The sequence below is a fragment of the Eimeria maxima genome, genomic scaffold (assembly GCF_000499605.1).
Source record: "Eimeria maxima Weybridge genomic scaffold, Emw_scaff221, whole genome shotgun sequence".
Classification (NCBI taxonomy): domain Eukaryota; phylum Apicomplexa; class Conoidasida; order Eucoccidiorida; family Eimeriidae; genus Eimeria; species Eimeria maxima.
This window is the reverse complement of record NW_013565075.1, coordinates 17,019-32,500: the sequence shown is the minus strand read 5'-3', so window position 1 is coordinate 32,500 and position 15,482 is coordinate 17,019. Positions and strand designations below refer to the sequence as shown.

At 50.7% G+C, this 15,482-nt stretch overlaps 2 protein-coding genes across 2 annotated transcripts; one reads left to right on the top strand and one right to left on the bottom strand.

Annotated features, from left to right (window-relative positions):
- Positions 1-4,047: 4,047 nt before the first annotated feature.
- Positions 4,048-10,188, top strand: EMWEY_00022570 (hypothetical protein, conserved; the record flags this gene model as incomplete). The annotated part of the gene is made up of 6 exons (XM_013480694.1): positions 4,048-5,454; positions 5,631-5,793; positions 6,024-8,924; positions 9,092-9,165; positions 9,270-9,306; positions 10,130-10,188. The coding sequence occupies 6 exons, from the start codon at positions 4,048-4,050 to the stop codon at positions 10,186-10,188; spliced, it is 4,641 nt and encodes a 1,546-aa protein (XP_013336148.1).
- A 904-nt stretch (positions 10,189-11,092) lies between these two features.
- On the bottom strand, positions 11,093-11,578 carry EMWEY_00022560 (hypothetical protein, conserved; the record flags this gene model as incomplete). The annotated part of the gene is made up of 1 exon (XM_013480693.1): positions 11,093-11,578. The coding sequence occupies one exon, from the start codon at positions 11,576-11,578 to the stop codon at positions 11,093-11,095; it is 486 nt and encodes a 161-aa protein (XP_013336147.1).
- Positions 11,579-15,482: the final 3,904 nt, after the last annotated feature.

Genomic DNA, 15,482 nt, shown 5'->3' with positions numbered 1-15,482 from the left:
GTACCCATCTGCTGCTAATGTAGCTACCTGGGTGTACCCTAGGGGGCCCCCCCCTCCTCTTCTTAAGGGCAGTACCCTATTTATTGCTGCTGCATGCGCATGCGCCGTATATGCAGCAGCAGGGAGACACCGCAAATCAAAGACACGTAGACGGCCGTCTCCTCTACCACCAGACAGCAGCAGCGGCACAGCACCGCTGCTGCTGCTGCTGCTGCTGCTGCAGTCGCCTGGTGCTGCTGTGTCTGCTGCTGGCAGCAGCAGCTGCAGATCACCTACAGCTCCTCTATGTGCTGCTGCAGCACGAGCAGCAATCTTTTGCTGATTTATATCCCATACAGTTAAGAATCCCTTTTTGCTGCCAGCAGCAGCAAAAGAATTATACCATACAAACTGCAGCAAAGGAGACAGTAGAGACAGTGCTCCTGCTGCAGCAACATCAACAGCAGGTAGCTCAGCTAGTTGCTGCTTCTTCCTTAAACCCCATAAACGTAAAGATCCATCGTACCCTACAGAGGCCCCTATGGGGGCCCCCAGGGGGCCCCCCACCTGTACCTCGCTAACTCCTGCACGATGACCAGGAGGGAGCTCAACAGCTCGGGGTGTCTTTTTGTCCCTTCTGCATACAGCCTTGGGTGTCCCCTTTATCCTCCGTTGCTGCTGCTGCTGCTGCAGTTCCTCCTGCTGCTGCTGCTGCTGGTCTGCGTGTGTGTCCCATATAGTATCATATTCTGGGTAAGAAGATGGGGAGGGAGAAGAGGAGAAAGTAGAAGAGGAGACAGAAGGAAAGGAGACAGCAGAGGAGGAGCCAGAAGAAAAGGAGACAGAAGAAAAGGAGACAGTATCCCATAGACATATAAGACCATCCATACCACCAGAAAGGAGACACCCATCAGCAGCAAATGCACAAGAAGTTACCCAGTCATTGTGTCCCCATTTAGGTCCATATAATGTTGCTAGGGGAGCGCATGCAGAAGCAGCAGGTGCAGCAGCAGCAACACCAGCAGCAACACCAACTCCAACTGCAGCAGCAGCAGCAGCAGATAAATCAAATAAACGTAAAGAACCATCCGCGCTGCCCGTCGCGCATAGTCGCTCTGAATAACGCAACAGCAGCACACACACAATGCTGCTGCTGTAGTTGCTGCTGCTGCAGTTGCTGCTGCTGCTGCTGCACCTGCTGCTGGCATAAGTGTTGTTGCTGCTGCTGCAGCTTCTGCAGCAATGATTAGCGCAACTGCTATCAATTTACAGCGTGCATAGTGGCATTAATGCTTGACCCTTAACAGCAGCAGCAGCAGCAGCAGCAGTAACAGCTGAAGGCGCCTTGCTGCAGGGGGCAGCTTGTCTTATTTAATTAACACCCTCAGTGTTGACTAGGGTTTAGGGTTTAGTGTTTAGGGTTTATATAAGCGCACTAGATAGGTGTATATCTATGCATAAGATAGATCTATCATGACCATCAGGGTAAATAACAGCAGCAGCAGGGCCCCTTCTTGCTGCTGCTGGGTTACGTAGCATACGCAGAGGGCAGCAAACGCATGCAAACCCTGCTCCTCCTGCACTTCCTGCTGCTGCTCGTGCTGCATATGCTGTTGCTCCTGCTGCTGTGGCGGGTTCTCCATCCAGAGCAGCAGCAGGAGACCCCGTAGAGATGGGGGGCCCCCCATCGTATGACCTTCTCACCAACGTGCTCCTGAGGGTACCAGAAGGGGGCCCCCTATGGGCACCCGAAGGAGGCCCCTTAGGGGTACCAGAAGGGGGACCCCTAGGTATGCTAGAAGCAGACCCTCTATGGAGGGAAGTAGATGGGGGCCCCTTGGGGGTACTAGAAGGGGAAATCCTAGGGATATTAGAAAAAGACCCCCTAGGGATAGTAGAGGGGGCCCCCCTAGGTATACTAGAAGAGGGGGCCCTCGGGATGCTAGAAGGGACCCCACCAGGGGCCCCCCCACGCGAGGTACCGCGAGAGGCAGGCCTCATTGTGGATGGCTCTGACAGCAGCAGCAGCTGCTGCTGCTGAGCCTGCTGCTGCTAAAGCAGCTGCTACTGTGATTGACGGTGGTGGAGTTGTTGTTGTTGTTGTTGCTGCTGCTGCTGCTTCGATGTCTAGCAGCAACCTGCCGTGCTGCAGCAAGACACTACTTATCTGCCACTAGGCAAACAGTGTAAGGACCTTTTGCTGCTGCTGCTGCTGCTGGTGTTCTATCTGCTCTCTATCAATTGCTGCAGCAAGTGTTGCTCTAGCTGTAGCAAAAAGTCTTGCTGCAGTTTGTGGGGTGGAGGTACAGCAGCAGCAGCAGCAGCAGCAGCAGGCAGTTCCTTTAGTTAGAGAGATACAAATAGAGAGACAGAAAGAGACAGATCTAGAGACAGAGGAGCAGACAGAAGAGGGCACAAAAGAGATTACCGTGCCTGCTGCTGCTGCTGCTGCTGCAGCTGCTCTTGCAGCATCTCTTATAATCTTCCTTTCCTCTGGATGGCCAGCTGGATATACACCACAACGTAGACAGCAGGGCTGCAGCAGCAGCAGCAACAAGGGAGGAGGCAGCAGAGACAGTAATAATAAGATAATGCACAAAGCCGCAAATAGACAGCAACAGCAGCAGCAGCAGATCTACAGGCAGCAAAAGGCATAAGGAGGGAAAGGAGACAGGCAAAGGAAGTCAAATGCCTCCACTCATGTTGCTGTTGCTGTTGTTGCTGTTGTTGTTGCTGCTGCTATGCAGCTGCAGCAGCTGCAGCACAGAATGATGACCTATTAGTGGTAATAAGGGTACAAATAAGGAGACAGCAGCAAGGGCAGCAGCAACACCACTGCTAAAGAAAGGAGACACCTCAAGAGAGCAGCAGATAAACAAGACAGAGCTAATACTACAGAGCAACTGCTGGTGCGGTAAAGCAGCAGCAGCAGCAGCAGCAGCAGCAGCAACAGCAGCAACAGCAGCAACAGCAGCAACAACAACAGCAGCAGCAGCAAAAAATGTAACAAGCGCACACACCGTCTCCTTTGTCGCTCGCTGCTTCCGTATGTCTCGGGGCCCCAGGGGCCTCTCTCACTGAAACAGCAGCAGCTGCTGCTGCTGTTGCTGCTGCTGCTGTTACTGCTGCACCGCTGCCGCCACCTCCGCCCAGCACCGTGTTGCTTTTATTGCTGCTGCTGCTGCTGCAGTTACAGCAGCATACACAAGAAGGAGGCAATAAAGTAATTTACTTAATATGAAGTAGGGAGAGTAAAATGAATAGATAATACAATATCTCTGCTGCACACACTGAGCAGCAGCAGCAGCAGCAGCAGCGGCAGCGGTAGCGGTAGCTGCAGCCGCTGCTGCAGCAGCAGAACCGCAGCCACAGTAGCAGCGCTGCTGCTGGGTGTGTATCTTTTTGTTTTGTTTATTCTTTAAGGCCTTTTTACGATTAATTTACGACGGTGTTTACAGCAATATACCCCGCTGCTGCAGACAGCAGCAGCAGCAGCAGCAGCAGCAGCAGGCCGCTCTACCCCGGTGTATCTGTAGGCCGATATTTTCTTTTTTCCTTTTGTTTGTTTGATTTATAGCTGCATCTATACAGCAGCAGAGCAGCACAGGTCCATCAGCAGCAGCAGCAAGACAGCGGCAGATCGCCCCGTACGCAGACGCAGTAGCTGCAGCAGCTGCTGCAAGACAACAGCAACAAAAAAAGAAGCAGCAGCACCAGCGGGATCGTAGCCACAGCAGCAGCCGCAGCAAGAGCTGCAGCCACTGCAACAGCTGCAGCGTGATCGAACCAGCAGCAGCAACAGCAGTAGTAGCAGCAGGAGCAGCAGCAGCTGGAGTTGCATCATTGATCGTAGTTGCCTCCAAGGTAGAAGCGGCTGCAGTTCGACTAGTAGCAGCAGGAGCAGCAGTAGCCGGAGCATCATCAGTAGCAGCATCCTCAGTAGCCCCCACCGCCGCAGCAGCAGCAGCAGGAAAGCGTCGTGCAGCAGCAGGTCTGCTGCTGTCGTCCCTATTCCCCCCATGGGTCAGTGTTTGCTGCAGCAGCAAAACAGTTTGCTGCAGCAGCAAGATGCCGCAGCCGCAGCTGCTGGGCGAGAGCTTCTGGCGGCCTCTTGCAGAGCAGCTGCTGCTGCGGCAGCAGCAGTTGCTGCTTGAGGAGGACAGCAGCAGCAGCAGCAGAGCGGACGCCCTCAACAGTCGCCCATGTCCTCACCACGATAACCAGGCGTACACCGTGCAGCAGCAGCAGCAGCAACAGCTGCAGCAGCAGCGGCTGCTGCTGCAGGAGCAGCTGCACAACCTCGACCGCGGCCAGGGGGTGCCGCTATACGGACAGCAGCAAGATGCACATCAGCTGCAGCGCCATCGGGAGCTGCAGCAGCAGCAACTGCAGCAGCAACGGCAGCAAGATGCTGCTTCGCGAGCGGCAGCTATGCGATGGGACTCGGGGCCATCTATAGCTGTTAATGGCCGACCAATACAGACAAGCAACAGCAGCAGCAGCAGCAGCAGCAGCAGCAGCAGCAGGGAGGTGTATGGGGGGAGCGGGCAGGGAGAGTTCGTTGTATCGACACCTAATACCCGCTGTGCATGCGGAGCAGCAGCACCCCCAGCAGCAGCACCATCATCCTCTGCAGCAGCAGCAGCAGCAGCGGATGTCTTTGCTGCTGCAGGCACCCCCGCAGGAGTAGCAGCAGGCGGGGGGCGACCTCCTGCAGCAGCAGCAACAACAACAACAACAACAACAGTACCAGCAGCAGCGCCAGGTGCAGGAACAGCAGCAGCAACAGCAGCAGCAGCAGCAGCAGAGAAACTATTAGAAGACCTGTCTCTAAATAGCAGCGCGTGGTCCCTTTGGAGACAGTCCCTTGGCTGGCAGCTGGGCCTCTGCAGCAACAGTGCGCAGCTAGCGGAGGCAATATTAAGAAATACTAATAGTACAGAGCAGCAGCAGCAGCAGCAGCAGCAGGAGCAGATGTTGCTGCTGCAACAGCAAGAACAGCTGCAACAGGAACAGGAACAGCAACGTCTTGCCGAATACAGCCGGCAACAACAGCTGCAGCAGCAGCAAGAAGAATTGCTGCAGTATCAGCAGCAGCAACAGCAGCAGCAACAGCAGCAGCAGCAGCAGATAGGGCATGCATTGCTGCAGCTAACTCCTGAGGAGCTGCAGCAAAAGGTTGAGGAGGCAAGGCGTCTCCTTGTAGATTTGTCTCCTCCGCGGCATCAGCCTGCTGCTGCTGCTGCAACTGCTGCTGCTGCGACTGCTGCTGCTGCTGCTGCCGCTGCGGGGACAGCAGCAGGCACAGCAGCAGCAGCTCCCGATGGTGACAGCGTAGGGATATCTGAAGGCGAGGCAAATGCTGCTTCTGTTGCTGCTGCTGCTGCTGCAGCAGCAGCAGCAGCAGCCGCTGCTGCTGCTCTTGGTAGAGAAAGAAGAACGGATGCGGATGGATCGTTGCGAGAAGTCGACTTGGTAAGTTGTCTCCTTTTTTGCTGCTGCTGCTGCTGCTGCTGCTGCTGCTGCTGCTGTTGCTGTTGTTGCTGCAGTTGTTTCATTTGCTGCTGCTGCTACAGTTGTTGTTGTTTCATCATCATCTGCTGCTGTTGTTGTTCATCTGCTGCTGCTGCTGCTGCTGCGTATGTATACAGGCGCTGCCTCCCGTATTAGGGTTGCCGGTGCAGCCGCAGCTATTAGAAGTTGGCGGCAGCAGTCCGCCTCCCTTGGGGGCCCCCCATCTACGGAGACTGTTAATGGGTACCCCTAAAAGGCGTCAAGGGGCCCCCGCCCGCAGCAGCAGACAGGAAGCAGAAGGTAAGAAAAAGAATGGTTATTATTACACTTATTTGTTTTATATGTATTTAATATACTATTATTATTATATGTATGTACATGTATATATATGTATATACATGTATATATATGTTTATATATGTATATAGATGTATATATATGTATATATATGCATATATATGTGTATATAGTATATATATAAGTATTGAGGTGTATGCCTCCGTTCCTTATTTGTGTCCCTTTTCTTGCAGAGGCGCTCCTTGGTCCCCCTCCTCCTGCCCACACTATAAGATCACCACAGACAGCTCGGCGTTTTGCTACTGCTGCTGCAGCAGCAGCAGCAGACTCGCCGCTGCATGCGTCTGACACAGAAGTCTTCGATAGGCCTCGCCGCAGTCGTTCTTCTGTTCGGGGTTCTGCTGCTCATTGGCGCAGCAGCAGCAGCAGCAGTAGCAGCGCGGCAGCAGCAGCAGCAGCTCAAGCCGCAGCAGATGCTTTTACGCCTATCCGTGGTAGCCGTAGGGACGCAGCAGCAGCGGCTGCAGCAGCAGCAGCTGCTGCTGCAGTCGTTGTTGCAAGCGGTATGAATGAGGAAGAAGGGCATGCGTCATCTGCTGTCCCGTTCTCTGCTGCTCTCCCTCAACAGCCCCGCAGCAGATTGTCCCGTTTGCAGCCGCATGCAGCAAGAAGAGTAGAGACAGCAGCAGGGACACCTAAAGCAGGAGAGGGCCTCTTAATGGGGGCCCCCAAGCCCTCCTTACCCTCATTAGCGATGCCCTTCCGATCTACAGCCCCTTCAGATGCCGCAGATAGCCACCAGCGCATGCAGCAGCAACGCATGCTGCAGCAGCAGCAACAGGAACGCATGCGGCAGCAACGCGCTCAACAGCAGCAGCAGCTGCAGCAATCGGAGACCGATGATAGTCCAGATAGTGAAGAATACGATGCATCAGGGGCCGATGTAAGAGAGGAGGAGAGGTACCTGCAGCAGCAGCAACGGCAGCAGCAGCAGCAACGACGGCACCGGCAGCAACTGCAGCAGCAGCAGCAGCAAGATGGGGCAATGTATGAGGAGACAGCTGCAGGATTGAGTCCCCAACGTGGCGCAGCAAGAGCGCAAGAAGTTCCTGTTGCTGCCTACGGTGAAGATGTGACTCCAATGTCTCCAGCCGCAAGAGCAGCGCCAGCTGCCGCTGCTGCAGCTGCAGCAGCAGCTGCTGCTGCAGCTAGTGCGGGTGCTTCACCAGCAGCAGCTGCAGCTGCAGCAGCAACTGCTGCTGCTGAGGAGCTGAGTCTTCACGAGACAAGCCCAAAGAGGGGAGGGAAAACAAATAGACTATCTGCTGCAGAGGCTGCTAAATCTGCCTCTCTTCCAGCTGCCCCAGGCGCCAGCAGCAGCAGCAGCAGCATCAATAACAGCAGCAGCAGCAGAAGTCCTGCAGCAGCGTCTGTGAATCTGTTGGATAACCCAAGAGGTTCTGCTGCAGCAACAGTTGAGCAGCAGGATCCTGGTTACATGCCTGCTGCAGCTGCAGCAAGTGACTGGACGGACGCAGCAGCCGGAGGGGAAACAGCAGCAGGAGCAGCAGCAGGAGCAGCAGCAGGAGCAGCAGGTGCTGAAGGAGATATGGAGCATGCCTTCGAGTTCTCTGATGCATGGAGGGACGGAGGGGACACTCATCAGTTTGATGCCCCTGAGGAGCCGTGGCTGTCCGACGGAGATGCAGCACCAGAGCAGCAGCAACAGCAGCAAGAGCAGCAGCAGCAGGAGCAGCAGCAGCAGGACAAGTTGGGAGAGCGAAAGAAGGCAGGAACAGCAGATGCAGCAACAGATACAGATAACTGTCTCCTTCCAGAGACAGATGCATTAGTTGCTGTCCCCTCAGCTGTATCTCCTTCCTCCCCCACAGCAGCAGGAGCAGCATCAACAACAGGAGAAGCGGCAACAGCAGCACGAGCTGGTGCAGCTGCATTAGCAGCAGCAGCAGCAACAACACCCGTATCTTCTCCTCCTACATTATCCATAGTCCCCCACCAAGGAGACGATTCATCCTCTTCCTCTGCAACCCCAACAGCAGCAGCAGCAGCAACAGGAGCAGCAGTAGTAGCATCTCCTGTGCGCAGTGTACAACGAGGTATTCAGACATCTCCTGAGGTGGAGAGACACCCAAGGGCAATAAGAGGTCGTCGTATAGAGAGAAGAAGAGGAGCAGCACTAAAGACACAATTAGATCCATGTGTCCCTCCTCCTAGTGTATGTACACCGGAGAGGAGATACCCACAAAGAAGAAGACTTAAACCTTTATTAGCATGGATGGGGGAAAGAATAAATTATGATTATGAAGGAATGGTGAATGTAGTCCGCTGCAGCAACATGGTTGAGCTGTACGTACAGGGGGGAGATATAGGGGCATTACCTGATGCCTGTCTTGCTGCTGCTGATCCAGGCAAGGTACTAAAGAAAATAGTTAAGCAGCAAGACATGGTACTGCCACAGGAGGGGGGTAAGGTACCTGCTATTGAGGACAAGCAGCAGCAGCTGCAGCTGCAGCGGGAGGAGGCAGAGGCGGAGAGGGAGTGGGAACGGGAACAGGAGCAGAAGAAGCTAAGGAGGAAGCAGCAGGCAAGAAAACAGGCAGCTAAGGCTGCAGCAGCAGGAAGCAGCAGCAGGAAAAGAAGAGACAGCAGCGCGAGTTCATTAGATTCACGACTAGGAGACACTGCTGCTGCTGCTAAAGTGTCTACAACAGCAAAAGGACACAGCAGCAGGAAGGAAGGAAAAGGAGACAGAAAAAGATTACGGACAGCTAGCAGCAGCAGCAGCAGCAGCATGAAGCAGACACATACAAAACATAAAGATAAACGAACCGACAAAGTAACAACGCAGCAACCAAGCAGCAGCAGCAGCAGCAGCAGCAGCAGCAGCAGCAGCAGTAGCAGCCGTTTGAAGAGGCTATCGTTTGCTGCAAGGGATAGCAGCACGTCGCCTCCCCGCAGATCTGCTGTTGCTGCTCCTGCTGCAGCAGCAGCAGCAACTTCTTCTTCTTCTTCTTCTTCTTCTTCTTCTGAAGGATCCAGTAGTGACGAGAGCGATAGCGAGGGCGCCACAGCAGCAGCAAAGGAGGCCCCTGTCTCTGTAAATACAGGCAGAAGTAAGCCATTATTTTGTATCCTTTTCTGTCTCCTTTTGTCCCTTTCCTTATTTGCTGCTGTGGTGGTTGCTGTCTTGAGGCGTCTCTTTATTTTCTGTCTCCTTTCCCTTGTTTTTTGCCTATTTGTCTCCTTTTTGTCCCCCTTTTGTCTCCTTTTTGTTTATCAGCTGCTCCTCCTGATGTATATATTCCTAAGGAATCTGCTGCTTGGCGAGCCATAGGCCCTGGGGAGGCGATGCAGGTACGGGGAAGTGTCTATGTATTGAGTGTCTCCTTTTTGTATATATTTATAGATATTTATTATTAATTACTTATTTATGTCTCCTTTTTACGGTGTATATGCAGCTCGCTGTTATACGTCAAGGCCGTCGTGTCGTGTCTTGTAAGTTGCGACTAAAAGCAGGTTTTGTTAAAGGCCCAGACAATGCACAGAAGAAAGAAATCGTAAGAAAATATACCTAGCTGCTGCTGCTGCTGCTGCTGCTGTTGTTGTTGTTGTTGTTGCTGCAGCTGCTGCTGTTGCGTGGTTGCCATACAAAAGCTGCTATTTTCTGTGCGTATATGTATGGCATATTTAGTAATTACTATTTGTGTGTATGTTCTTGATTGAGTAAATGATGAATACACTATTAATTATAGCATATTGTCTCCTTTTTATGAATAATATAAATAAATTAATTCCTGTCTCCTTTTTATCTTATCTGTCTCTTTTTTTTTTTTTTTGTATGTGTATATGCATGCATGCATGCATGCATGCAGTTTGGTGTGGTACTATCTGGTGGTCCACTAGTTTTAAATACTCATGGAGAAGAATTTGAATTAATCGAAGGAGCATTTTTTCAAATCGCACCGCATCAAACTTGGAGTCTAAGAAATGATCAACCGTTAGTCTTACTCCTGCTCCTGCTGTTGCTGCTAATGCTAATGCTGCTGCTGCTGCTGGTGGTGGTTGTAGTGCTGTTGGTGCTGCTGCTGCTAGTGATGCTGTTGCTAGTGATGTTTTGCTGCTGCTAGTGCTGCTGATGCTTATGGTAGGTAGTGCTGATGCTAGATATCTTTTTACTGCTAATACTCTTCCTAATGCTAGTGCTGCTTCTTATGCTAGTGATTGTGCTAATGCTGCTTGTTGTTGCAGCTGCTATTGTTGCTGGCGTAGTTACACTGATTAGTTGTTTTGTTTGTTTTGTTTGTTTGGGTGTTTAGAGACGGCGGCTACGCGGAGATATACCTTGCATGCATTCTATTGGATGCTGCAGCTGATTAGCCAATTTCTTTCCTCTGTTTGTCTGTTTTTGCATGCATTTGCTGCCCATTTTGTGGTTGTTTGCTGTAATAAAACAAATAAAAATAATTAATATTCTATAAACAACTACCCCTGCGCGGCTTCTGCAGTTTCTATGGGGGATTTCCGCTGCTGCGGAAGTTGCTGCTCTTCATGCAGCTGCGCATGCATGCATGCATGCATGCATGCGCTTGGGGCTGAAAGCCCAAAGCAGCAACTGCTGCTAGACATTGCGCGGGAATAATCTTTTGTTTAATTTATTGGGACATTTGTGTTCGGGGCCGTTGTATAGTATATAATATGGCGTCTTTGCTTCCATACGTTTGGTGTAGGTAGTTTTTAGGGTTTACGGTTTAGGATCGTCAGCATTATCATTGTAGGTTGAAGTCTCTACAATGGTAAGACAGCGTTGCTGCTGTTTTACGGTGTACGGACACCACAGCAACCCTGCTACTTCCCATCATCTGCTGTAGCAGCAAACAGGTAACTGCTCAGTTGCCGTGTGTGTACATTGTCGTGTCTTTCGCACAATGCACATCAGACCTTTTGCTGCTGCTTCTGCTGCTATGGCTGCTGATGCTGCCCCTGTGGCTGCTGCTGCTGCTGTAGCTATGGCTGCTGCTGACTTTGTCAGCTCCCATGCTGCAGCAGCTGCAGCAGCTCTCGACTTCGTTGTATTCTTTTGCTTCAAGGATCATCTAAGGCCTCTCTTGCCTGACGTCATAAGTAGAAGGCATGACGCTGCTGCTACTGTTGCTGCTGCAGTTGCTGCTACTGCTCCTGCTACTGCGGCCGTTGTAAAGGTGAGTATATGCGGTCCCCACATTCAAATATCTCGCTGCTGCGACTTAGCAGCAGTATTTTCTATATTTTTATAGAAGCATATTCATGGCTTTTTTGTGCTGTTTAAATTTGCCTCTTGCTCCCTTGTTTGCTCAAGTACACTTTCTAAGAAACGAACGAAGCAAATAGCACTGTCCGTTGCATCAAAGGCAACAGCAATAGCACGGCCTGATGTAGAAAGTCTAAAGCCCACAACTTTAGGGTCTTTAAGAAGTTTTGCATCTGCGGATGCATGATCCAGCGCTGATGGCCCATAGATCCATGAGTCAATGTCTTGAAAAGGGATAAGACGAACCTTCTCCTTAAAGACCAATGTTAAGATCCTCTTGACAGAATCAAGCGTTAACTTACATTCTATACGCTGCCCATCTGGAAATAATACCTCTACGGTGCTGCCTGTGCTGTACTTCTTTAACCAAGCATCGTATACCTTCGCTGGTAACTCTTTAAGACCGGCTAGAGCCAACTGCTGCGCAGTTATATCCGTGTTCTCCTCCCCTTCATATCCGCAACAAACAGAATTTCCCATTTGCACAAATTTAAGCTGAAATTGAAGAGCCTTTGCTGCACGTGCTGTTCCCTCAGCAGCCTTCCGTTGTTACAACAGATGAGTTTAACCAGCGGTGCAGGATTCACCAAAGCTGGAACCCCGCCCTTTTTTCTCCCAAATCCCAGACGAATATAATATTCACAAGTTGAAATTCATAAATGAGCAATCCCTCCTAGCAAATGCCCAAAAAAAAACGCAAAAGTCTTACACCGGCACGGAAGTGGCGGACCGGAAGGCGCGCGGGGCGATTCGCGAAGAAATCGAGGCGAGCTGCTGAATAGAAGAAACTCTTGAAGCTCAAGTAAAGACAGAAGGTTTAAAATATGTTTTAAGGAGATATTTGGCAAAAAACGGAGTGTCAAACTAATATCCTCACAGCCAACACCCGAAGGGTCAAATATCGTGTTCGCAGGCACTACTGTGGTTCACCCTGCGAAACCTCTAGCGGTCTATTCCGCAAGAGGAAATGATATATCATAATATTTGTGTTAAGTTAGATCATATGTGAATGAAATACGGCAAACAAGCTATGACCTTTAACTGCCTATCACAGGGCCTTGGGGCTGGCTGGGACGTTGTTGAGGCACTGACCCAACTTGAGGCTTCAGGGATAAACAGGCTTATTTCCGTTCTCGTTTTGCTCATATACATTGACTGCAGTTTGTGAATTGGTTTATAAGCCCTATTAAATTTATTTCAGTATTATAAATCAGGTTTTAGTGCTTAACTACTTAGGTGGACCGTACAGGTTGTTCTGAGAGCCTACGTAGTCGCGAGCTACCCGTGAAGGAAGGACCACAATCGGTTGCGAGCAGCTTGGATGAGGGCCGCCAATCAAAAAGAGGTCTAAAGCTTAGTTTAAAATTATTTTTATGAAACATTTGCAACTCGCATCTTTTTTATGTCACAATTCAGCATTTAATGGCTAAAGGCTTGGAATGACCCAAAAACGAGTTCTTCCATGCTCATGGTTGAATGGTCCGAGGACGGTTATCTGCATTTAGACGCATCTTCCGTCTTCCCCTCAGCCTTAAGTATCTTTTTAAAACTTTTTACATCAAGAGTAGCTCCAAAGAGTAGATCAAACATTGAACTTCCAGCAGTGCGTACGCTATCGGTCTCCTTCATCGAAGGGGAATCAGCCGCAACCAGTTCCCTTAAGGAGCCTCCACCTGCATTCTATGTTTTCTTCGCTGTCTGGTCAGGCGTCAGAAGTGCTCAATAGAGCTTTTGTAAGCTGAACAATGTATAGCTGATGTAAACAAGCTGTGTATATTGGGAAGAACATCTCTTACCAATCCGGCATATCGGAGTATACTCAAAAGAAAAGCAAAACGGTTACTTACCGAAGAGCCCACCGCAACATTCCCTATTAAACATGCTCCCCTAGTGTAGCACACGAGACATCAAATAGCTTCGTCTCAACTAATGTGTAGATGTGGCCAGACCCATGCGAAGTCACGCTGCCAAATAGGTATAGCTAAAAGCACAGTTATCTGCGAAGACAAACCTTAGCTATTTCATCATTACAGGAGTAACAGCGATGGCTTAAGTAGCAGTGGCTCACGACTCTCCAGGGCGGGGCGAAATGGGTTGCTGTTGTGCAACGCCGCCCACTTCTAAATGCTTCCAACCTGCATTGCCACCGCTGTGTGTAGATACACTCTTTCTTGCTCCGGTGCCCTCGGCTTCCCGTGCAGATATATGGCAACAACGCAGCATTAAGCGCCCATCAGAAGTAAAGTAAGATAGAAGGGCAGGTGACCTTACGAGTGTACAGCAACAAATGGGGCAACATCATATTGAATTGGAAAAAATGATGCGCACGGGGGGGAGAACTCTGGGTTGCCTTGCTGGCCTCGAATGCCCTCTAGCGGGTATGAGATCATGGGTCGTTGTAGCGGGCACTGCAGCGAGAGCAGCATCCACAGTTCCTTCAGCCAAGAATATTTTAGCTCCAATGCCTCTTCGTCAATAATGAGGATACTTTGCACGATTAAACAGATGCGGGTGGCGTCGGGACTCGTAGACAGCAGAGGAGTTTCCTGTTCCTCTGGAAGTATGCTTCTCCACCAAAGCCACACGCAGGGGTGCTTGGCTCCTCAAAAGGGGGCCTCCCGAGGAGATTACTGCTTGCCCGAGGGAATAGCTACAATACATAGAAGAGATATAATATAGCGTTCCAAAAGATCGAAGGCAACAGACAGAACCAGGGGATAAGCCCAAGCCGTGTTGGCTCAAAGCTCTTCCACCGATTGTTCAGGGGGCTTTTTTCCCTTGGAAAAAGGAAATCCCTAAAAGCCCATTGTTAAATAGTACATCTGTGAGCTTTTGGTCCAAAGGCCTTCACGTCTGCTGTTGCTCTGGTGTCGATGCGCATTTAACCCCGCAAGCATGCAGTCCTTTCGGGGGCTGTCATAACGGATTAGAAGCATTTCTGTGTCTTTGGCTTCAGCGCCTCGAGGTCTCGTCCTTCTATTCTTAGGAAGTTAAGTTCTTTCCACCCACCGTAGTGTATGCAACTGCTGTTGAGAAGTCTATGTAGATCACTCTTCCACTCACTTCAGGAAGACATACCCCATATAGTGTCTGTGGAAGGCCTTATCCCCTCCTTCGGCTGATGCGTACATGGCATGCCCATTTTAATTTTTTGGTGGTTCACTGGTTGCTTGTATTGTGAACTTGCCCAAGATGGAAGCAACATGTGATGGTAGGAAGACCCTCTGGAACAATTTCGCGTGCTACTCCTACAGCTTTACTGATCCTTGCATGTCTTTTGCCTTGGGAGCAGTATGGGCGTAGACGTTTCAGATGAACCTCGTCTCCAGAGCTAGCAAACTTCCATAAGTAACCAGTTCACTCGAGGTAGATCTGTTGATGCGTCGCTCATCCTGGTTGAGGCATCGCCTTGCCGCATGTCCTTTGGGAAGAAGGAGGTTCCTCTGGAGGTTTTGCTGCTTCCCCCTAACTTTTGTTGCCCTTAATCTTGCTTTCCAATTCCCTTTATATTTCTACGCGTTTGTGACACTAAGAACGTGGCAGTGTTCGTTGTAAAAGAGGAGTATGCACACCACACGCCCTTACCGAGTACACTAGCCAGTCAGGAAGAGTGGATATGGCTTTGCTGGCACAGGCGAGCCAAGCTACGGGCAAGAAGGGCTCCAGGTAACAAGTCGACGAAGCTGAAAGTTGGCTTTAGTGGTGGAAGTCAGTGGAGCCGTAGACACTAGTTATTAGCGGAAAACCTTGTGTTTCAGGCCTCCGCTCTTAAGGACACAGCGTTAAGTGTATAGAGAGGATATTGAAGGTTGTTGCACTTGGGCAACACACGCATGGATAAACTCTATGAAGCTAGACTCCGGCGTTAATTGTTTATGGCTTAGGGAAGGGAGTTCACAAGCCAGGATTTGTGGTTTGGGCTGCTGTAGACCATCGACATGGGTTGCGCTGGCTGCGGCCCCACATCCCCGCAGGAGTAACTGCATGATCCTCCTTTTGAAGCAGGTTCTTCCGAGGTCATCTTGACTAATGCTTTATTCATCTGAACTACATTAGATTCAATTTCAACATCGCTAATTCTTTAGTGCCTATAAGCCTCGTAAAGTATCGGGGCTCCTTGTAGTGCGCAGCCGTTCTAAGTGCTGAATGCAACTTAACAGGGTGCAGGCCCCCTCAAGAATTCTCCCACTCCACGCCGTCGATCTCACGACGACCCGATCACTGCACATCTGCTCGCCAGTGATCTCCATAAACATCACTACTCTGAGGATCGGCGCGCCTCCAGGTGTAAACGACAAACTTTCACCTGACTAGGGAGACTCCTAGATTTCTGCGAATCCACGAAAGCCTCCATCCGCATATACCCTCAGATATCAAACTCTGC